General features: G+C 35.4%; 1 protein-coding gene across 1 annotated transcript; it reads left to right on the forward strand.

The window, feature by feature from the left end:
• The first annotated feature begins 291 nt into the window (after window positions 1-291).
• LOC128259151 (uncharacterized) lies at window positions 292-22,839 on the forward strand. Its single transcript, XM_052991348.1, is given in 6 exon segments — window positions 292-1,546; window positions 6,925-7,392; window positions 15,994-16,010; window positions 16,012-16,098; window positions 20,634-20,742; window positions 22,283-22,839. Coding segments are annotated over 6 exon segments (1,176 nt in total). The 5' UTR covers window positions 292-1,302; the 3' UTR covers window positions 22,534-22,839.
• The last annotated feature ends 2,048 nt before the right edge of the window (window positions 22,840-24,887 follow it).

The raw sequence follows: 24,887 nt of genomic DNA on the forward strand, positions 1-24,887 counted from the left end.
ACCTAAATAAATAGTAAATTATTTCGTATTGTTATTAAATGCAATCAACCTATTACATTTTCTGATTTTTTATTATATGCAATCAATATTGGCTATTCCAAATTAAGCTATCACGAATATTAAGCTGTTGTGCAAAATTAAAATAGCCCCTTTTAAGGGCGTTTTAAGTGGCAAGTCAAGGCCGCAGAGGTGCTTCATCTGCAATTCCCGCGAATCTAAAAATAGCCGACAAAGCCAATTTGCGATGGCTGACTTGCAGCGCAGAACAGTAATACGTCCTCATCTATTGTACACCTGTAATTAAAAATCATGAGACTGGGTCCCATCCCAGCAAGAAATCTTCAGAGGAGGGTGCGTGGAAAAAGAAGGCGTTGGATGCAGCGGCAGTTTTGTGGTTTGGCGTCTGGTCTGGTCACTTCAAACGAGTTGGGGGCCGCCAGCGATATACACACATATAACTTATATGCAGAGTGAGAGAGATCGGGCCAGCTGACCGATCCGCCGATCCACCGATCGACGGTTCGGAGAGGAGTTGAGCGAGGAACTCGTTTTAGTTGCGTTCAAACGCTTTAGTCTGTAAGTTAACACGGCGAGTGCGATCGCAGGAAAGACTCGAAAAAACGCAAAGCGGTGCCCAAGCATAGATGTTAACTGTTCGGTGGATCGGCCCCGAATGCGAGCAACTTTTGAGATCGCTGCATGGCACAGGCCATAAAAAGTGAGAGATTTTAGCGAAAAGAGACAACCAGAAAACCACTCCAATTCTCTGAATCTCACTCTCTGCGAAAGCGGAAAGAAAGTGAATTTTGAGTGGAGATCTACGGTGATTACTTAATCCGCGTTCGCCTTCACGATCGCCAGGCATCGAACCCTGGTTACAAAAAAATATAGATACAAATTTCGAAGGCGCAAATTAATGGCCCTAACTTAAAGACCTTTCCCCGCCCCTCGAGCGTTGACAGCGTTGGGCGGAGAAAACAAGCAAAAGTATTTGAATATTAAAAGACTACTGCCGATCTGGCGATCGAAGAAGAGATACAGATACCAGACGACATTTCCCCGATAAATATTTGATAATTTAGAAAGCTATGCTGCTGCATACCAAATAAGCTAGATCTGGCCCAGACCCTCGATCAGTTGGCTTTCAGTTACAGCTCGAGATCGGAGGTTATACCATAGCCCCTCGACCTGCCTGACTTTCCCCGGTTTTCGGTTTCGTGCATTCGCATTCGAGAGATCTCACAACCAAGTGCACTTCAACTGGTGTCTAAGATTCGCGGAAAAAGTGCAAATTCAGTGATAATGTTACGCCCCACGCTCATCATAGTGCTCATTTCGTTGGCCAGTGTCGATTCCGGCCACAATACACCCAACCCCCGCCCAACCAAAATAAACATCAGCAATGTGCCACACGGTTTCCATCTCAATCAAAACAATCACATCAGCAGCAGCAGCAGCAGCAGTAGCAGCAGTAATATTAGCCACTTTGCGGGAGGAAATGTTCCGACTGAGGCCGAACACATCGAAAATGGCCGTGATAAGAGAGGTGAGTACTTGGGTACCCTTTGAGGCACTTTTCCAAGTGCCTTCGATGGTGGTGAATCCGTGTCAGGGTCAGAGTCTCAATCTCAGCCTGCGATGGACATCATCGAGTGGCAGTGTCAATTGTCTTGCAAATATTAACAATTGCTCTTGGCCACATTGCTTTGAACCGTAGTACTGTTGTCAAGTGAAAGATGTAGGTGGCAAGACTGTGGTAGTTCAAGGGTGCGGTGGGCTTAGTTATAAGGTTTAAGTGAGAGAAAGCCATTGGTAAACAATTTTAAGTTCAAGAAAATTAAGCAAACTTAGCTTAACCATTTGGCTACTTTTATACTTTAATTGAAGCTCAAAGTTTAGTTGTTTTTTTTAATGATTATAAATCTTGAGTCATAGCAAATATTTTAAACTTAACCTTAACAATATATTATTTCAATTCAACATTTTTTTAAAATTAAATAAATAATTTAGTGACATATATTAAAAAAGATAGTTAAGCCATAGAAATGTAACTCTTATTGTACAATCTTTATCTTACCTAAATTTAGCTTTTATGCCCCACATTTCTTAAAATTAAAGTCTATTTAAAATATTGGTGAAAAAACCAGTATTAAATAGATTTATCTGTTGACTGTGTCTAATTACATCAAAACCTATTAACAACTAATATTGCTTAATAAACAACATAAAAAAAAAATAAGATTTATGGTACATAGCAGTCGACACTTGAATTACGCCAACGATTGTTTTGGAAATAAAAACAAATCTAGTTTTTCGTTATTAATTATACACACAATAAAGGAATTTTAAAATTAGACAAGAATTTGCATAAAAAATCTCTTCACATTTATCTCCATGCTAATTTCGCATAACATATCAATTCTTAAGCACATCATCTGTATTGATTTTCATATATTTATTACAACAAAAAAGCTGATTCAAAAAAGAAACTGTGGCGTTTGTTATTAAAATGCAAATTGTGTTTCCCATGCACCATTTGGCATTTAAAGACTTCGCATTTCATAAACATATGAGTTCTACGCAAGCGAATCTCGTCACAATCGAGGCGAATCGGAGGCAAAATTTCGCATCAGCGGCTTTATCTCGCGATATATATTAGTTATATGTATAGATTATGTGCGTATTTATAACATAGGTAGGTGCGTTCAGTGCCCATCTTCTAGTTGCATAAATATTCAACAAATAAACGAAACAAGAAATCCAGTTTGAAAAATATTTTGCGATACGTTTCTCTCTACTTTTGGGCTGCGCTTCTTGGCTTTGTTTTTTAAATTGGAATGCAGGTGACCTCAGAATACTAAATAAAATATTGAGTTAAAGAAAACACTGACGCAAATCAGAAAATACATTATAATATTATATATATTATAGCTGAAAGAATTATGGCAGTTGGTGAGCAAAATTCAAGTCTTTAACCTCGTGGCATTTTGGCGAGAACAAAAGCCGAAGAATCGAACACGTGTCCACAACTTTTCCCCAAACATGGCCAAAAGATTAATGAGTCTAAAGGGGCCAGTTGAGAGCTGAAAGCAAAAAACCGAAAAATAAGAGTTCAAACACCTCTCGACGAGCCTTTTTCAATAATTACTGGGTATTATGCCAGCAAAGAATTTCGATTTGCATTGGAAATTTGGTTCTCGTGATGATCAGAAATTAGCTGACAGTTGTCCAAAAATAAAACGAATGCTTACGAAATATGCAAATTTTTTTATTAATATGAGAGAAGAGCTATTGAACCTTTGTTTGTGTTGCGCCTACCACTTAAGAAGGTAATTTGTCAAGATAAGGAATTTATAAATATCAATTAGTTATTTGAACACTCTATCTTTTTAAGTACCTTTATATAATATTTTTCGACGCTATCCATCAATATTTTGTTTCTATTTTATTTTTCCTAATATTATTGATATTTATTCAATTTAAAAGTGGTAACAATTTAAATAAAAGTAACTTATATAATGCTTTAAAATATTTGGAAAATTGATGAGATTATTTTTTAGTGAGAAGAAAACTAAAAGTTACATAAATCATAAAATATTATGCTTTAAAATAATTGCTTACCGATCAAAACTTCTTAAATAATATTTTATTTTCATTAAAGACATTGCAGTCAAGCCATAATACATTGCTCTCTGCATTTTGTAAGAGTATTACCATATGCCTATGAATATAATTACATATTCCAGCATTGAACAAATAAATCTTGTTAGCTTGACATTGAAACATGTCTGCCAACTTAAATTAATTAAGATCTAATGTATCAAATTTGTATACAGATGGAAAAACCGATTCTTAGGCACCTTGAGATCGTAAATCAAAGAAGTTTGACCACAGCTTGAAATCTGAGGCTTGGCCTGCGTAACGTATACGCCGCATTGGCTGCTCATGTAATTACCCGAAACAAGAGATACAAGCGGATTGCGCAAGCGTTTGAAAAAGTATATTTACAGAATGTGGATGCTGGTCCACAAACAGTTAAAAAAAAATAATCGTTTAGCGAGCGGAATTGCGAAATCCTTTGTCTCTGGGCTACTCCTCGCAGCTAATTGACCTCTTTTCAGCCAAGCGGCAATTGCACGGCCCTCAAAGTTGCAGTTGCAACTGCAGTCGCTTGTTGCTGCCACAAATACACAGATACAGATACAGAAACAGATTCAGATGCAGAAACATTTTGAGACGGTTCTTAGTCGCAAATGCTGTGATGGTGGAAATGATTTACCGCTTTGATAGGTTCGCTTCGTTTTTCTCTCAAGGCAAAGCCAACATCCTCTGCGAGTTGTCATGATTTATGTGGCCTGTGCAAACGACAATTAGCCGGTCCAAGTATCAGCTATATAGTTGTTGCCCGATATAGATACACATCGCAATGGAGACACAACTGGGTCACCAAGTCGTGAAGTTATTGAATGCCCTGGCCGATCGACAACTGCACGGGCAAAAATTATCAAAAAGATTTAGCAATAAGAATTTATAACCAAAAGATGTTGTTATACAAAATTTGAACGGGATAAAATTAAGTTTAAGTTAAACAAAAAATATCGGAAAATCGAGAAAATACATCCTATCTTAGATTAAATAGTTAAACTTGATGATGAAGGTAATGTCTTAAAAAAAAATTTTCGAATCGAGGTGATCAGGATCTCAAAGAATCACTTCAGGATTTAGAGGAGATCGTTTTAAAACTAAAACTTCGCCTTAACGTTAAACATTTATTATTTGCTGAAGTTAATGAGTTAAATATCTTAATTTTGTAATAAAACAATAATATTCAAGACCTTTAATTTTTGTTGATTTTAAGGAGAGCATTTAAACTTAGAAACAAGGACAAGAAAATAATACTTTGAGACATGAAAGATAAAATTACTAAATTATCTTATCCTGTCCCATTTTTTGGTGTGCACTTTTGTGATCAGTGATATTAGATCGTATATCAGAACTCCCCCCTCTATTTTTCTACACTTCAAAAGCATTTAGGCCATCACGTTTCAACTGTTGTCATATTTTCAATCCCAATTTCAACCGGTCAGCAAATGGCGCCCAACAATGGCACGTAAATTATCTCGCATAATGCTCGTTTAACAAGCCAAGGACTGCGAACTCTTGAAGAACAAAAAGTCAACAACGAACTCTGGCTTTTGTCTGGTTTGTTCGAGTGCGTTGAGCTGCCTTTTGTTCTCCTTTCGATGGTGGCCTCAAAGGCAAACTCTAATTCCAGCTCAATTGGTAATTAATGCCGAAATTAAAGTCTTGTTCGATGACTTGCCATTCCGCTGCGGCTTGAAAGCACCTGAAGTTCTTTAGAAGTTGTTAGATAATGTTCACATCCGCCGAGCTGGATTAACAAATTGCTTCAAATATTTGTGCCTTGAGTAACTGAATCGGATTAAGCAATTATAATTATCGAAACTCATTTTTTTTAGACTTGTTTATAATTAGGTTCATTGCAAAATTATTTTTTGTTGTTTTATTGGAACCATAACAATATTAAATTTATTGTACATTTTTGTACTGCATTAAATCACAATTATTTAATGGTATATATACCTATATAACACACAAAAAAATTTTGTTCAAACCAGATATACATGAAAATTAAAGTACAATTTATTTCCAGTTTAGTTAAATGTTAAAAACATGTGTTTATATATATAATTATTTTAACAGTTCAGGGACCTTAAGTTGTATCGAAAATAAAAGTTTTTAAAGTTATATAAAAGCTTGCTAATCGATTTGCTTTCCCAAATTAGCTTTCCATTAAATTGCCTCCGAATTTTCACATTATTACTGAAGACACGAACTTTCCATTTCCATTAACAGCCTCTGATCTTAAATGAAGATCTTTGTGGTCGCTTCGCCCATTCAGAGAGTCCAATTTCATTAACTGAAGGCAATCAGATAAAGCGCCGAATTATCCGCCAACCAAAGTCAAGTGAGCAGAGGCCTTGTTTTCGGTAATCCGGCATTAATGTTTCACCTGACATAGCCCCATCGAAAGCCCCCAGAAAACTGCTCGTGTCCCCACTCAATCACAGACAAATGTCAGGGCGGAATTTTCAACTCTTTTGCTCTTTAAGATATATTTAAAAAAATATTAAAAACGTTACGCGTAATTGCGTAATAATTTTAAGTTTATTTTTTCTGTATTTCTGCCATTACACTCTGAAGATAAATTTAACCCGAAATGCCACTTAAATTAGGAGCTGAGGGCTGGGCGGGGCTAATGTATCACCGAGCAGTTAGCATCGGTTATGGCACAGCCAAAGAGCCCGGACATAAGCCACAATATTTATATCAATTATTTGGCAATTTCGGGCTCATCACATGGAGTTTGGGAAAATGGAATGGGTCGTAAAGCGACTGCAATCCGCTTAACTGCGGGGCAGTAAAAAGTCTTTGCCGACCTTGACACCCTTTGTTTTAAAGCAGATGAAATGGCAAGCGAGGACCGGGATTTCAATCATTAACATATCTTCTCACTTTCATTCCAAGACTTTTGAATGATGTCTGCGTGTCACTTCAAAGCCCAAGCGATGTAATCAAAAATTCATCAAGTGACTCGCTCATCATGATGCCCTAACATTGATATAAAAAATCACCACTCCACTGCCTAACTGTTGCCATTAACTCGCTATTTGGTTATGATATTGTATAATATTTACCCACAAGGGTAACCAGACTTCGTGGAGTTTTTATTTTAAAGACTTTGTTTTAATTACATTATTTTCAACACCTCAACGTGGGTTGTCTGTCCCGCACTTTATGTAATTACTCTTAAAAATCAAAATTTTAGTATTACATCATTTCGGGTGACCCACATGTGGAGATTTGGTACTTGTTCAGTGATTAATTGTGGAATCTTTTTAGGAGCCCAACTGGATCAGAGTGAGATAGCCCGCCAGAATCAAATAACTCAGCAGATATTTGCCAACTACTTGGAGCGACGGCTGTTTCCCAATCGCACTGCCAACCAGAAGATTCCCACCATTGCGGATATTCTGCCCAAGCCAAAACCATCGCCTAGGCCTCGTCCGCGAGGATTTGCGGCCCAAGATGGGGGAAACTTCAAGAGGAGTGGTGGTGGAGCTCAGAGGAATCGCCTGGCAGCTGCCGCAACCAAAAGGCAAACCGGCTACAATCGCAAACGAGTTCAAAAGGTGGTGGAGGAGGAGGAGGACGACCAGGAGGAGGATCGGGATCAGCAGCCTCAAGCCAACCAGGAAGACTTCGACTACGATGTGCAGGAATCCCTGCAGAGCGTGGAGTCGGAGCAGCACGATCAGTACTATGGCAACATATTCCATCGCGATCCCAGCGAAAACGAAGTCGATGCTGGTGAGTTAAGATCCTTTTAAAAATAATTTTAAATTATCCATACATTCATCAACAAAGTCAGATATTAAATTATAAATAAAACAACTATGCTCTCCATTTCTAACCACCATCAATCAATTCCCCATTTACCCACTCATTGATAAAGCGATCAAGCTTGGAATTTGTGTTAAACTTCACCTTACACATTACTTAGAGGTTATGCCATTAGCCACGCTGTCGCTGTCCATCAATCAATCCACATTAATTTGTTTAGTTCCACTCGTTCGGCTTCCAGCTGCATCACTACAATTACTATCTTATACCATTAAATTATGTCGGTTTTAACTTAAGTTATGTTTTGGGGAATTCCCCTGCCTCAAGCAGTTGTCACTTTCAATTCATTCCTTGAAGAGTTGTTTTATGTTTTATTCCTTTTTGAGTACGTTAAAAATTCCATATGGGGCACGAAAATTAAAATTGACATTCCTCTGCGTTTTTCGTGTTTTCTTTTTAAGGGATTACAAACAATTATCTGGCAATTTCGATGAATTCTTCACTTAAAGTTTTTCAGTTAATTGTTTAACTTCATTTTTTATGAGCATTCTGGCCAGTTTTTTTGGAATACATAAATGATTCTGGAAATTTCTTACAACTTATATAAATTTTATTTTGTATAATTTTTTACGCTACCTGTGTTTTGATTGTTATTTTAGTTTTAGTTTTTAATATATTTATGTCTTATATTTTTTTACAATTTTTTTTCCTCACACTTGGTTTTTTATTGTTTAAATATTGCCTTTTTGTATTGTTCCCTTTTATATTTATTGAACAACCTTATTTCACACCATTTTCAATGGAAGTATTCCAACTCATTACCTGCACCTCTCAAGCATTACCCTTTTCCATTATTTATTTGCATTTCGCAGCTTTTTGTTAGCACTGATCGCTTTGTCGCCTCCGGGATCACAGTGCGTATGATGAATGGCCTCGGGCTGCATATGTGTTTACATAACATATCAGACCAAGCCGAGCCGAGCCGAGCCGAGCCTCGTTTTGTCAGGCTATTTGCACACTTTAAAGGCGAAAAAAATTTGCAAATTTATGAAACTTTTTATTTCACTTGGCCCAGGGTCGAAACTGGTTGCCAACCGTCACTCTTTTTCGCACCGATTTTAACCCTGAGCAAAATCTTCTGAAAAATTCACGACCACGAATCGAATCGCATCGCAACGAATCGAATTGAATCAAGACAAGTCTAGAAGTAGTTCGATGACGGGATTTTATTTAGCTTAAACGTCAAACCATTAAAATTTATTACCCACACACGAGTCGAGAAGAATGTGAAACAAAAGAGCTGCCATAAAACTGAATTCGAGGAGGCATTGCACCCACTTCCAGATGTAGAAAACTAGTTGAGGATACTTTGTTAGCAATTCTTTTGAATTCAATGAGACAGTCGTTTGAGATAAGAATTTGCATGAGTTTCGGAAATGGAAGTTCATTATGGAACATTAAGAGGAATAAACTGCAGTGATAAAAGCTTATAACTTTTATCACAGTGTATTTAGACATGTATATCTATTTTAAATTCAGTCTTATATTGTTCCATGATTTATATAATATAATTCTTTAACAGGACATAACAATGAGTAAGAAACTAAATCAAAAGTTTTATAATTATTTGATTCAATGTTAAAACCATGTTCCATGATTCATATAAGTTTAATTCTTTAATATGATAGTTAGAAACTTAATCAAAAGTTTGAATGTTTGCCATAACAAATTATTTTGTAAAGTTTATGCTAAAACCAGACATTTATTGTTCATATAAATATAATTATAAAATAGGACTTATTAATAAGTAAGAAACTAAATCAGAAGTTTTTTAATTGTTTGATAAAACCTACATAATAAATATATATAAAATGTATAATTTAACCTATTTTTTCCAAAAAATAAAATTATGAAATAAGCAAAGTACGTCATATACCCTGCAAAGCTCCAATTGAAACGAGTTTTATAGTTCAACAAACCACCTTAATCACATTCATAGGGCAAACACAAACACAAACAAAAATAAATTTAAAACTATCATACAAAATCTGAATTCGAATTTCCATTCCATTAGCGTGATATGAATTGTAAAAGCTTTGGCTTGTAGATCCATCAAATACCATATATTGCGTAGAAGATGAAGCCAATGGCTTATTATATCATTAAGATTATTAATATATATATATATATAAAATAACAGCAAGTTCATGACAATTAATGATTTTATAATTTATAGTAATATAAGTTAATTGTGAACATAAGTAAATATTTAAATCACTTCCGATTTGCGGTGAATCTCCCGGATGGAAACCTTAAAGAATTTTTATGTTCAACACATGTGGCCTTGGTTTTTGGTAGATAGCAATGAACTCGTCGCCTATATATTTTTCTGCAGCTGACTCTTATCTGGTTTTGTTTGCGTGCTGCATATAAAACTACTGAAAATCGGAATAAATACACATTAAATTTCAGCTGCTCTGAATCGTTTTTTGTTTCACTGATTGCTTGTTTCCAATTAATTAATTAGTCCAACTGCTGGGAGTGGAGAAGAACTGCGAATTTGAAACGATGCCGCTTACAAGATACCAAAAGATCAACAAAAAAATTAATTTAAGGCACGTAAGCAACGTAAGGCACCGGGCAACCACATAAAGTTGATTTTCATGCAAAAAAGAACGAAAATACGGAAATATGTAAAGCGGTGCCAGCAGCAACAAGTGGTTGCCACTTGGCGACTTGGTTTTCGGATTTCTTCACAAATTGCGGCCATTGCAGATGGGTTTTCCTCTGGCACTTCGACTCTGGCATCTGCATTGGAATCTCTGCGTGTTTTTCTGCAGCTGACATTTGCCACAAAAAGTTGTCAATAGTTTTTGTCCCCTTTGGCGGGATAATCAATTTTTATGGCCGAGACTTAATTGCCGACACAATATTTTGTATGAACTTAATGGTAAAGAAATTCAAGCTTTTATAGTAGAATTTTTTGGAACTTCAAAGGCCTTTTAATAAATGCTGGTTATTAATGTGTTATTGAACTAAACAATAATGAAAAAACAAAACAGAACAGGTAAAAAAATCTGGGAAGCTTAAAATTAAAAAAAAAAATGAAAGACAACTAAATAATTAAAAGTTAAAGTAACAAGCTTGATTAACAAGTGTTGAGTGCTATAAGATAAATGGGTTTTAAGCATTTTTAAATAAACTAAAACTCCAATAAATTTCCTATCTACACACATGTCGAAAATAAGCTGAATCTTCCCAACCTACATTGCTGACACCTGAAAATACATCTTATTATTATCCCACCATTTATCTTCCCATCACTTTTATCTGATCTCTGACAAGCATCACGTATACGCAATGTATGACCGTAAAACCAGCATACAGTTGAATGAAAAGGCAAACGCCAGCAGCTGGAAACGAACAATCTAAGCCAAAAACTAGTTCATCATCTGCATCTCAAGGTCGCCGTTTTTAGAAATTCGGCCAGCAACAGCGCGAAGTTAAGTTTTCTGGTTCGGCCCAGTTTGTTCGTAGACCAAAATCAGTGCCCACGTTTGAAATGCATCCAAAATCCCGGGGGTAATTGCGTAATCCGAGAACTTAGATCAGTTGAGAAGAGAACCAAACTGAGCGAAATCCGTAACCGCAGAAGCGAAACCAGAATTTTGAAATGATTCCACTTTTGGGGTTGTACCCGTTAGTTGTGGAGTATGTTAAATTAGTCTAGACTTATGCGAATTCTTTTATTTTATATGTATTGCATTTATATTTTATTTAATTAGCTCGTGAGTCACTGGTATTTCTTGAGTAAAGTCTTCCGGTTCCTCAGTAAAATTAACCATATATACATTTCCCTTTTATTTTCTAAGTGGAGAAAAAATTAAAATAAAATTATATTATATATATTAATATTATTCAAAAGCAGAATAAGCATATAATTCTTATTTTGAACTTTAATTTAAAAAAAAATAAAGCCAATCATAATTTTGTGTTATGAAAATAATATAGAAAAAAAGTAAATAAAATTTGTAAAAAATGGGTAAATAGACTTAATGTTTGGGAATTAATACAATAATTTTTGAAGAAAATTTTATATATTTTTCCGCTCATTTTTTGGCAGAAAACAATAATAATTGTTTTCAAAAAATGTTCTATATTCTTTTTGCGCTCATTTTGTGGTAGGTAACTTTTATTCGAAGCCAGAGCGTTCTTTTAAAGGTTTCTTGTTCGTTTTTCACCTTGGTGAGGCTTCGGATTCAGCTTCAGCTTGAGATTCAGCTTTAGATGCGACTTGAGCTCTCGATCTCCAGCTGAGGCTGCGTCAAGTGTTTGACAAACAACCGCAAGTGTCCGCCGACCGTTGGCCATATATCCATCCATGTATGGCCGATCTCGGGCGATGTTAATCTTTCGGGTTTCGTTTCGCCTTTTTTTCGCCTCTTGTGGTGGCCGCGGCAAACAAGTTCGTCTTCGAAAGGGAGATCTTGGACTCTCTCGAACCAGTTGGGTGACTGGGTGACTCCAGCCAAGCCGATCTCTCTGAGTGAATCTCTTTTTCTCTGGGAGAGAGAGAGAGACCCCCCCCTCCAAAAATCTCTGGGGGAATTCTGCCTTGGTTGGAGCCGAGTTGAGTCGAATTGGTTAGTTCTTCGACAACCGACGGTCAGTTTGGGCGCACGCCTGCGCACACCATTTAATACGTTCGAAAACCGAAGTTTCCGTCTCCGCATTTCGCACAACTTTCGATTTCATGCGATAAGCATCTATTTCTTATTAAAATAATTCATATTTCGAACAAAACAACCGACGACCGAGAAAAATATGCGTTGAAAACACAAAAGCGAAATTTTTTTGTCAATACACATTTACAAATATTTTACGGAATTTTCAGGGTAAAAAGTGTGCGGAAGTGTGTAAACCAAATAAAAAAAAAAATTTAAAACGTAAAAAATAACATTTGCATAAATATCTGAATAGAGTAGATATCTGAATAGCTGAACACGATTGGAAACATGCAAAAGTATTTCGTTTTGTCTGTGATAATCTCCATCCAACTGCTTTGCAGTCTGGACAGGACGATGGCATCGCCCAACAAAGGACCAGGTCCTGTAGCTGGTAGGTTTTTGTGAAAAAATAAGTTACAAATTAACCATTGCATAACCCATACAAGTCCTGACCAAAAAAAAAAAACAAGAAACCGAAAATATAAGCCCACTTTCACTTTCTCGAATTGGGTTGGCTGGCTGGGATGAATGTGTGAAGTTAGGAAGCTTAATTGGGGAGTTTAGAGCCAAAATAGATGATGTATAAACCATGTTCGGACAGCTACCGTTTTTCGTGACATTCCTTTTTAATTTATCGTGACTCTCTCTGTTTTTGGCCCAATTCGATTTGTTTTACCTTTTCTGGTTTCGGCCATTTGGATCGAAATTAGTCAAATGCATTTTTGTTGCCTTTACTGTTGCCTGTTGAAATGTTTGTAATAAAACAAGCCATTTCGTTGACACAAGCAACTCATCAAGAGCAAAAATAAATTTATACAAAAACCAATATAAATCACTGAAAAAGGAGACCAGGCGCAATTTAGGTTAAAATCAATATAAAGACAACAAAAAAATCAACTGAAGGTCATGGGTAAATTTTAAAAAATAAAAGAATTGATAGGGCTTTAAAAAGAAAAATAAACAATAAGAAGGAATAATTTAAATTGATTAATTTAAAAGTGTAAAGACTTACATATTTTTTAAACCCACCGAACAACCCACCCATAAATCTTATAAATTTAAATCTTATCTTAATCCAAGCAATTTTTCAGCTACCCCATAAACAAATTGCAACCGTTAGAGAAGATAATAATTTATGACATTTATAAAAGTCAAAACCTAATCATAAACATTAATATAACAGAAAAACCGATTTGAATATTAAAAATTCTTTTGTTCGCCTGCAAGTCCAAGCTAATTAACATAAAACACGAAAATATTCTTCCACAAAATATATATATATATATTTAGCAGGAAGCCACAGCGATAAATGTGGTTGAATGTCAGCTTGATAATTGGAGTTAAAATATAAGTAAAGCTGTACGTTTCTGGACATATTTTAGGTGTCGTTTCAACGAAGGTTAAATAATTAAAAAATACTTTTGGGAGAGAAGGGAAGTAGTGCTCAACAGGGTAACTAAATTGACATTGACTTTTCGCCATTCTGCCAAAACGCCTCTTGTGTCAAAACTGGTTATAACTCTTATGATAAATCGCCACTACACACAAGAAACCATAATCGAGTAGTGTTTGCCTTAAAAATTAATAAACAATCAATGCATAAATATATATATAAATTTACGGTTATCTTTGAAGTTGATTGGCGAAGGAAAGCTGCATGCAAATTTTATGTTTGTTCGGATCTTAATCAATTTGGCACCTTTAATTTGTTTCAAGTCTTTGTTGATTATTTAGAGGGGTGTGGAAAAGATGACTTCGAGGAGCAGGAAGAGGACAGCTGGTCAGAAATCCAACCGGTCTTTAATGTTGCTTATATAGCAATGAAATTAATTAACAAAGAAGACTTAATTCCGTGATGCAACATGTGCAGACAATTTGCCAAAATGCAGATTGCAATGAAGTCGCGAAATCACCAAGCAATCAATTAGCAACATTAATAGGTGGTAAAAAAAAAACCGTAACAATGTTAGTTGCTTAAAAAACTGATAGAAATGAACTGTAAGGGGAGGAAATTAAAGTTAATTAAAGATCTTTCAAATGTTACGTATTTACACAAATCATAATTCATAACATCCTAAACGATATGTCTTAATACTGTGTAAATCATGAATGAAATAAAAATCACATCTCATTAACATGGGTAATAAATAAATATGTTAAATGTATGTATAAATATCCGTGGTCCAACAAAATTATAGGCTTACTTCACGAAACCAAACAAATAAAGAAATAAGCATAGTCTTAAAATATATTCAGTTAAAAGACAGCTGTAAAATTAATAAACACAAATACAAACATTTCTATCTGTTAAAAACAATGTTTTTTCACATTTAATTTATTCTCTTAGTTTGAAAAAACATTAAGAAAGAGTTTAACTGCATTAACGATCCGAACTTAATGAAATTCCCAGAAAACTAAGTAAAAAGTGTATTTAAAACGAATTTGTTCGTAATTAGCAAAAGTCACAGACACCTAAAACTGTTGCCAAATCTTCGCATTGTTAAATCGTTGCATTAAACCGCCTTTTGTATTGTTTACGATGGAGTCAAAATGTTAACTGCTTTTTGTTCATGTTTTCGCACGGACTTGGCCCGTTGTTCAAAGTAAATTTATTTCTTTTTGGAGTAAACCCCATGTCACTACGCCCCCTTCATATATCAACAGCATTCGACAATCGCCATCACCATCGCCATCAACAGCATTTGGCAAGGCCTTCGCAGAATGTTTGCAGATGGCAGACATGGCGTATGATTAATTAATAAACATTAGCGGAAAGACAGTTACGAAACAAAAGGGAAACTGTTTCGCTTTTTTTTCTTTGTTTTTAGAAGGAATATAACGTAAGTGACCTTCACATACTTCAGATCAGACAATAGATTGACCAGACCTTGATTTAGATATCCAAAATGAGTTCTAGTTTAAGCTGGATTGGAGTTAGCGCGTCACAGCGGATTATGCTTAAGTCATTTGGACAAGTAGAACTGGTTGTCGTTGAATTCCTAAAGGCAACCAGTTCCAAACTCGAATTTGTTTCTTTTTGACATCTGGACAGACTTTCATAGCTCAATCTGTGGGTACAACAAACATTTCGCGCATCGTTCGCAATTAGTCTTGAAGTCTTTTGTCCAATCTGCAGCCAAAATGTCCGTTTAAGGTGGGTACGGCATTAAAATCACAAATTAAGATTGGTTTTATGCGGTTATTAATTAGTCAGAGGGAACTTTAAAGATGAGTCAATCTAGAAGTGAAAGAAATCTGGTAAAAGCGACTTTAAATTATATGCCCCAATAAAATGTATAGTTTAATGTTTTTTTTTTTTGGCAATTCAACATTTATAGATTTGAATTTAGTCTGCATCAAGCACAAGGCAACCCAGCTTATAAATTTTTATGGACCAAAAGAAGCGCGAATTGGCTGAATATTAACTATTTTGGGCGTTTAAAATGTACAAGCAAATCAGTTCAAAATCCTTTTAACCAAACATGTTAAAAAGTTTGTTTAAGTGTCACAGAAACTAGATTTTTAATACATAATTTTTATTTGTTAGAGATTTTGTATTGAACATTTTGTATACAATTTTAATAAAAACATAAAATAATAGTACTGGGAAAAAACTTATTTTGGATCTTATTAAGAAATTTGTATGTTCAAAAAATCAGTTTTACTTTATTTATTATCAGATCGGCTTGATCAGCCATTAATTTTTTTTGTGTGTATCGTAAGGAAGAAATCCTGAAGTCGAAACCAGCCCATATTTTCCACGTTTTTCGCATTAATTCTTATAACTTTGTTGGTTTTTGCAAGACGCTTATCCTCCATCCTTTTCGATCTTTATTTATAGACTGCCCCAACTGCGTCGGACGAGTCGCAGTACACGCCGAACAAATGGACGATGCCGCTGCTGAAACTGGGGGAGAAGCGGTACTACCTCGGCATCTTCTTCAAGGTGAGTGGCATTCCACGCCCCACAAAACGGTCCATAAACTTACCGGCCGAATGCAACTGACCCGGCCAACGGTTTCAACCAAGTCCGGTTTGATGGGTCTCGGGTTTCTCAACAGCCGCCGAATGCAAAAAGATGGCATATGGAATATTACAGCAGGGGCGGTTAAAGAAGCTTAATTTCATAAATTACACATATCAGCAGGTTTCTGGTTAAGTATGGGGTATAGGAGGTAAGAGAATAAATAATTAACAGTTAAAGAATCTCCGTTTAGCTTCGATTTGTAATGTATGTATTTGTAACAATCGGAGTTGCCTATCACAGCATTTAAATAATTAAACAATTAAAAGTATTCAACATAAGCAATGCTTGATTTTAGGGCATTTACATCTTATTAATAAAACGTAGGCTTGCATTTAAATTTTATTTATCTATTTTGGGCACAAAATCGTGCTCTATTTTTTTATTAATCATGACAAATTAATTTAACTGTCATCGTTTCTTTGTTAAATGACATTTGAGACGATAAAATTAGCCGCACCAAGTATTAATTTATAAATTATGCACGAATCAAAAACGTATTTTTAATTAACTTAGTCATTTATAAAAAAAATTTGAATTTGGTTGATGCAGCGAAATCAAATAATAATTATTTTAAGCCTCTACGCTCATCTAATTACAGTAAAAAACCTTTAAAAAACTATACAGCAATAAGTGAACTAGTATGGCAACAAACGGCCTTAGAACTGATATCAAAGTTAATTTTAAAATCAAAGCTGTTGACAGAAACATAAAACCAAGCTAAGCAAAAACAATTCCCATCAAGTCGACCATGAATTGAAAAATCTAGGGTATCAAAAAGAGGCGCGTGCTTGGCCACGCATCGGTGGATATAGTAAATTGAATAACAAAGCCGCTATTCATATTAAAAATGAATTAGTCAAAGCATCAAAAAGGCGTTCACTAACCACTATCGTCTTTGACCACTGGTCGTATGAGTAATAGAAAGAGTTGGCAACACTCTGTGGCTATACTAAAATTGGCTACTTAACTGGTTTCGTGTCAAACTGAATTATATTTTCATATTCATACAATGCATAGCATTGCCTCCTTGAACTTTAAAGGTAGGGTCATAAAACTGAAACTGCGTCAACATTGTAAAATTAATAAGATGCATATGGTTAGTATTAAGCAAAGCGGCAAACATTTCAGGAAGAGGTTAGATGGTGGATTTATGGTTGGATTGGTGGGTTAATAGATTTGTGAACCGAACGGAACCTTGTCTTCTTAAATAGCAAACTATAAATTTTAGGTGGGTGCTTAATTTCAATATTTTAGTAAGCAATAGTCATTTAAGGAAAACACTGGTGAAATTATAAATCGAAAAATGGTCAATCGGTTTTAAAAATGCAAGTAAGTTCCGAATAAGCCATTCCTGCAATAAATAAATCATTCAAAAAACCCAACAAATACCGTTTAATCCCAAACACAATCTCTCAATTGCTTGGCATAATAAAAATGTTTTCGTTAATTTTTTATACCCAAACGATGACAAATAAATCTCCACAGTTTTAATTCGACATTTGAACGCTTTAATTGCACCAAACAGCTGAAAAAGCAAATACATAAATATTTAATCAACTTTCGTTGCATATTTGGCTTTATAAACGTTCCTGAGTGAGCGTGTAAAACTCAGCAATTCTATTTGGAATATGCCGCCGGATAAACAAAAAGAAATAAATTCATTATTAGCAAGTTAATTAACAACAACAAAAATCCATCTTCCTCTAACCAGTCGGCTGATTAGGCAGCAGATACAGTGAGCCACCCAGAAAGCAAGACCGAAAATAAATCCATAAATATTCCCAAATTTGTTATTTCGCTAACTGTACCTCGCTCTCTGTCTATAGCATGCCATCCCGCTCCCTCTAACGCCACCCACAATTGCCCAACCAATTGTCAAAGCGATTAAAATTTTAAGCATCTGAAGGTTGGCATTTTAATTTGAATTTAATTTTTAATTCGTTTTATTTGATCTTACCCTAACTGAAATAGGGATGCAACGATTTGATATTCACTTAAAAATGATATTTATCAGTTCCATTAACATTTGCATATTCATTGTTATTGTGGCTATCTTTACGACTTTGCTTTTAATTAATTTGAATTTAATTATAAAATTGATTCTACTCTAATTGAAATGCAAAATAAAGTAAGGCTGCAAAAGCTACTATTATAGTTTTTGTTTTCACCAAGTAAGTTATGTTTATATTTATTAATATTAATATTTAATAAATTAATTTTGGTCAATGGTGGCTATTGAACTTCTATTTTCGTTACCTAGATCTAGAACTTTGAAATTCAGTTTAAAATTCTTATATATCAATAAAAATTTGAATATTCATTGTTATTGTGATTATCTTTACGACTTTAAAAATTATCATAATTTCCCCATATGCTGTGACTTAACAATTTATGACCTAACGGTTTTTTCCGCCACAATTAGAAATGTAATCCCCAATTTAAAATTTTAAGAGCATTCCCAAGTTTGTTAATATTTAATTTTTATGTTTCTGTTTTCGTTTATTTGGTTTTCTTTTTCTTTTCATTTTGGCGAGTTAATTAACCACGCATATCAATTCCAAAGTGTTTTCCGATTATTTATGGGTACCTCTAATTAAGAATTCTTACCTCAGACTTTATAAGTATCTCAAAAGTCAGTTCAGTTTTTGGCTTTTTGTTTCTCTTATTAAGCAGTGGCACAATGTTATGCAATACCTATGAGCAATTTAATGCAAATTCATTTCGCGTGTAAATATGCAAATGAAGCAATTAAATTTTTTTTGGAGGTAAATAAGACTTGACAACCGCACAGCCGGTAGTCGGAGGCATAATGTCATTTTGGGCTTCACGCAGGCGCAAATCAAATCAAAGCTAATTGATAGAAGCCTGTGGTAAAAAGGGGATGGGGTGGAGGAAGGAGGGAGGGGGAACAGGGTGGCTATGTGTTAAGGTGGCAGTGCTAATGACATTAACAACATGGCCAATACTTTGTTGCCACTCAATTGGGTTTTGTGAAAACTTCAGTCGCCTAATTGGTCGACTTTGCCTATTGCATATGACAGAATTTTGTGGGTTACAATTTGATTAACACAAAATTGTTGCCTAATGTAGGAGATAAAAATAATCGTGTTACATTTAATGTACGGTGATAAAATAATAGTTTAAAAAACTTGGTAGCAAAGTCATGATTTCTATAAAAAACATCGATTAAATGTAAATGTAAATTAGCTTACAGAATTAATTTATTTATATATATATATACAGTTTCTTAAAGTTGTACAACTACTGGTAAATAAATTCATGGAATATTTAATACACAAATTAAGTATAAATTTATTAGCATTCTTGGGAACATTCCAGTGTTCTTTAACCATAATATAACAAAGGCTTTTTTTGTAAGTTATCCTTGCTAAATGCACAACAAAGACTTTGCACAACCATGACAACCTTACGAATGGCTTTTCGTTTTCTTTATGCTCCTCAACCAAAATCAAAGTACGAGTCAGACAAGGCATTAACCTTCTGCAGTTTCCCCGGGCAGAAACTCGGGGCCATTAAAGGCAACTGACTGTTGGTTGTTGGTTGTTATGAACCAGAGTCCTTGTTTCACCTCGGCACAGCAAACTAATTGACTTCTCGACGCGGTGAGATGAACCTTTTACAGCCCAATAAACACTTTCAGGGCGCAAGACAAGTGAAGGCATTAAACACCTTCCATCTGCCACCCTTCTGGTGGATGCCACATGTGTGGCTTGTCATGATGCCGCATCTCCCTCTTTATTCGCGCACAATTACGGCTAATACAATTAAAGCCAAGTTAAGAGGCGGAGCAGAAACAGGATGCAGGATGGATAGTTGCGTAATCGATTTAGGTGCACATCAGCTCACAGCAGGAGATATGGCCCCTATACCCATTCGGTTTTTTGCTAACCATCCATTTCTGCTAATGACCCGGCCAAAGTCCATTAGAGTTAATTGAATATGTAGTTTGAAACACGGACAGGATACAATCTACCGACCATATAGCACAAAACCAATTCAGATTTCGATGCCAATTTCGATGTTGATAACATTTAGATAGGCTAACCGCATCAGATACAGAACAGCAACACTAATTGGCAACAAACCCACGCAGATCCGAAGATAAACTCAATTTCCATGCGAATGCGTGACCAGTGCCGCCCCTTTCACACATATCTCCACATATGGCCGCAAAAAAAAAAAAGAAAGGAAAATACAGGAGCAAACAAATCTCTGGCACTTTTATTGACAAGTGTCGGGGTTGGGGAAACCGAGATTGAATGGCACCTTTCGGCTCGGTTGGCTGACGGTGGATTTGGATCTAGTCTCTTTGAAACTGGGTCAACCGATTGCGCAAACACAATTATATAATCTTTAACTTGGCATGCATCTTAAATTCAATTCAATTCAACTCAATTCCATCTGTGTGTTTGTTTTTTTTTCTTTCATTACAGGCAAACTGGTTCAAAGCCACACAATATTGCCGATACCATGGCATGCATCTGGCCAGCATTTCATCACAGGAAGAGAACGATAGACTGGAGAAGCACATACGTGACTTTGGTAAGTTCGCAAGGGAGTTTCAAAAAACCTTTCTTCGCATAGAGAAACTGATTAAAGGAAGAAGCGAGCTTGTTTGGAATTAAATGTTAGAGGCAAACAAAGTTTTTTTTACGTAACATTGAAAGTCTTTAGTTATCTTAAAATCATTTAAAAAGGTCTTCAGAAGTATGTTATACAAATGAGAAATTTAATTTGGTCAAAATATCTTTAAAGAAAATATTTTCGAAATTTATAACAACAACACACAATGAATCTTAAAGTATAATATTAAAAATAAAAAGTCATACGTTATTTTAAACTTAGACATTTTTTAGACACTGACATACAAAGTGCAATTTAATTTTATAAAATATTTAATAAATTTATTGATACCATATACGGTTATTTAAATAATTAAATAAAATAAATTAAAAACTAATACGATTTAAATTATACATAATATATTTTTAAGAATAATATGAAAAATCGATAGTGAGACGTCTAATTTTGGGATAGAATATTTTACAACTTTACACTTTTATATGAGATCTTTAAAATGTCAAGAGACTTCTTAGGCAATCCTGCCTTAAAAATTACATTAACTTTCAGTCACTTTGTAAGATTATTTAAATATACAAATCATATAAGTCTTAATTATTTTTTTTCAGTTAAATTATACAGCAATTGCAGCAGATTTCGTACTGAGTATTTGCTGGTCTAAAAACTATTTTACCCTGCAAAGCTTTTATTGTTATTATTCACTCACTTCTTTGTGAGTGGGCGTGGCTTTTGCCCATGGCCCTGCGGCGGTCAGCTTTCAACAAAAATGTGCAACATTCACTTTTTCCGTTTGTCTGCGTCTATTGCCATGTGTATTTTTATGGAGATTTATGCAATGGAAAGTGCAGTGGAGTTCGTTACTCCAGCTCCCAATCCGACCCCTTTTGTTGGGTTTTCGGTTACCAACTTCCGTGTATTATGGCACTGCTAGAAAGTCCAGTCCCCTGACCACTCAACAGTTCACAAAGTCCCCCGGTTCCATTCCTGGGGCATTCGCAATTGCTTTTGTTTGCTGGCCGGCTTTATTGTCATATTGATCGGCTTTTCCACTGATTTCAGTTGTTGCATACGACGTTGTCTACAGTCTATAGACAATATGACAATATGAATGCAGCTGTCAGGTGGTCAGGGTAAAAATGTTTTGATTGTGTACGTCAGACAATTGAAAAATTTAATTTAATACTTTCCATCAGTCTGTAACTTAGTAAATTTAGGTTTCGATTATCTTGGCGTATTTTAATATAGTAGGTAAAGGTTCTCGTTTACAGAAAGTTTGGCAAGTAATTTTACAATTCAGCATAAAATACTTGGATTGCTTACGTTTTTTGTATCAGTGTATAAATAAATTATAGAAAAATTAAGAAATAGCTTAGAGAAATACAAGTAACGTAAATATCTACAAAACCAATATACCTCACAATTACACTTAAACCCATAGAACAATTTTTATATGTTTCTCAAGTATAAAGCATAATTCGAGCGCTTTTCATTTAATTTCCAGGCCTGGGCCACGAACATTTCTGGATTTCCGGCACGGACCTGGCCGACGAGGGCAACTTCTTCTGGATGGCCACCGGGCGGCCCATCACATTCACCAATTGGAACGCCGGCGAGCCCAACAATTTCCGGTACGAGAACGGCGAGGAGGAGAACTGTTTGGAGCTGTGGAACCGCGACGGCAAGGGCCTCAAGTGGAACGACTCGCCCTGCAGCTTCGAGACCTACTTCGTCTGCGAGGTGCAGCCCAATTAAGGGGATAACGATACGATAGCTCAGCATCCGTACTCCATATCCGTACATCTGTACATCCGTAGATCCGTACTCCACATGCGATAGTGATTAACTAGTTGGGCTTTCACCCCAGTGAAGGTGAATTTGAATGTGAATGTCGAACATTGACAGCTGAACGATATAAATTCGCGTATTCTTAGCTTAGTTGCGTAAGTGTAAAAAAAATCTTGTTGATAATTAGCTAGTAACCTAATTAAATTATGCCTAGGATTGCCTATATTTTCTCATGTAAAATATAAATAAAATGTATCTTAAAAATGAACAAAATTTGCTTTAATTAGCTTTATCCAGTACATATATTTCTGTAATTAATTGTCATTTAACTTATGACTTCGAAATATTATTAAGAAATATTTCCAAATTTCTATTTCCCTGCACAAACTAGTATTTTGGATTTCGTCCCCCACATTTTTTAATTAGTGTGAGCGTTGGTCTATATAAAATTTCAGACGCAAAAATGATATCCATCAATTGTGTGGCGTACGAAATTTGCAGCTTGTTGAGTTGGTGGGAAATAAGCTCATCATTTTATTGCTAATTCCCATGGGGTGCAACGGTGCGTATGAGCAATCCATTTGAACAGCACACCCATTCCGCCCTCTTCCCGCTTGATAATCATGTTTTGCCATAATGCGCGCAAATAAAATTGAAAGTGCCTGTCAGCAGTTTCCCCTTCTTTTTCCCTTTTCCACAGATATGTTCACTGGGGATGCAGCCACCTGTCTGTGTGGCAACTAAACAAAACTAATGCCGATAAAATAATCAGCTGGAGAGGTGGAGGCAAAAAAAGGACTCGGCACTTCGAGATTTCCATCCTTGATTTACTTTGTTCTGCTCCAGTGATGAGAGAAGAGCTTTTCGCGAACATGGTTGCCAGCGATTCGCGACTTAGGCGTCTGTCGCATTGTCCTCATCCCAGGGCTGTCCGTCCGTCCCGCTTATCTGTCCTCGTGTCCAGCTGTTCGCCAGGGTTCCCCGCCGAGCCCCTCCCCTCCCCGAAACTGTCGCCGCCGGCAAGGGCTAGTCAGAAATCAGGACCCGGGGGAACAGACAGGACGCAGAACATGTTTGAGAGCCAGGATAAAAGGAGCACATGCGCAGAAATAGCTGGAAGAGAAGCAATGCTCAAGAGAAATCAGCTGGTGCTGCCAGGACAATAAACTATGATTAGCACTTCAATTTAAAAACAATGAACGAAGAGGATACATTGTATTAGTGCCCATTATAAATTTATATAATATATCCCCTAACTCAGAATATATTGTACATATAACGTTGATGTAGAACACAAGTCATTTTTAGGACTTTGAAGTTTATTTTAATATATAGTATGGACTTATTTATTTTAGTTTTTTATATTTAAAAAAATTTTTTTTAGCAATCATAAACTTTTTTAGCACATAAATTTAAAGACAATGATTCAAAAGTATAACACATCGAACCAATACACATCAAAAAAATATACTTGTTCATTAACAAAATTAATCCTATTACTCCGAATATAAAACGTTGATGTAGAATACAAGTCCTTTTTATGAATGTGAGGCTGATTTTATTAAATTCTAATATTAAATATATAAACATATTAAACCGATAACTTAACACCATATTAAGAATTGTTTTTTTTTATTTTATAGAATAATTTTTTTTTCCTGAAATTCAGAAATACCACAAAAACAATATAAGACTTACCTTTTTATGTGTGTGACGCTCATCTTAATTCTTGTGTCAATTTCGAAAGTATTCTTTGGTTTTATGTAAATAGGGTATATAAAATGTACCAAAGAAATTATTTTAAATCTTAGGAACTTAAATTGAATTCATTGTAAATTATACTTTGCATCATTTATTATATGTGGGTAGTATAAATCATTATTATATTTATTTATAGTCTTTACTCTTTGTTCAACAACAAGTTTCACATTTTCTGGGAACAAACACTTTCAATTTTCCCAGAAAATGATGCCAATTAATCAATCACTCATCACCCAAACTAGCCAAAACATTTAAATTCCTATCACTCAATTTTCGTTCAGCTGTAGCTTTTTCAATCTTTCCAAAGAGAAAGTGCTTTGAAGAAATCCATTCTCTTTACCTTTTTTCTCTTACCGATTATAAAAGGAAATTGAATTTAGCTGATGGCCAACAAAAAAACACGGCCAAGAGCACGAAGAACAATTTGTCCGACAACGCATTCCGTGGTGCGTTCTCCGTGCTCGATGCTCATTCTCAGATTCTCCGATTCTCAATCTCCTTTGGACTCCCAGTTCTCGCTGTGAAAATGAGCATTTTCCGGCGCAGGGCGAAGCGTCTCT

Source organism: Drosophila gunungcola, assembly GCF_025200985.1.
Source record: "Drosophila gunungcola strain Sukarami chromosome 3L unlocalized genomic scaffold, Dgunungcola_SK_2 000005F, whole genome shotgun sequence".
NCBI classification, from domain to species: domain Eukaryota; kingdom Metazoa; phylum Arthropoda; class Insecta; order Diptera; family Drosophilidae; genus Drosophila; species Drosophila gunungcola.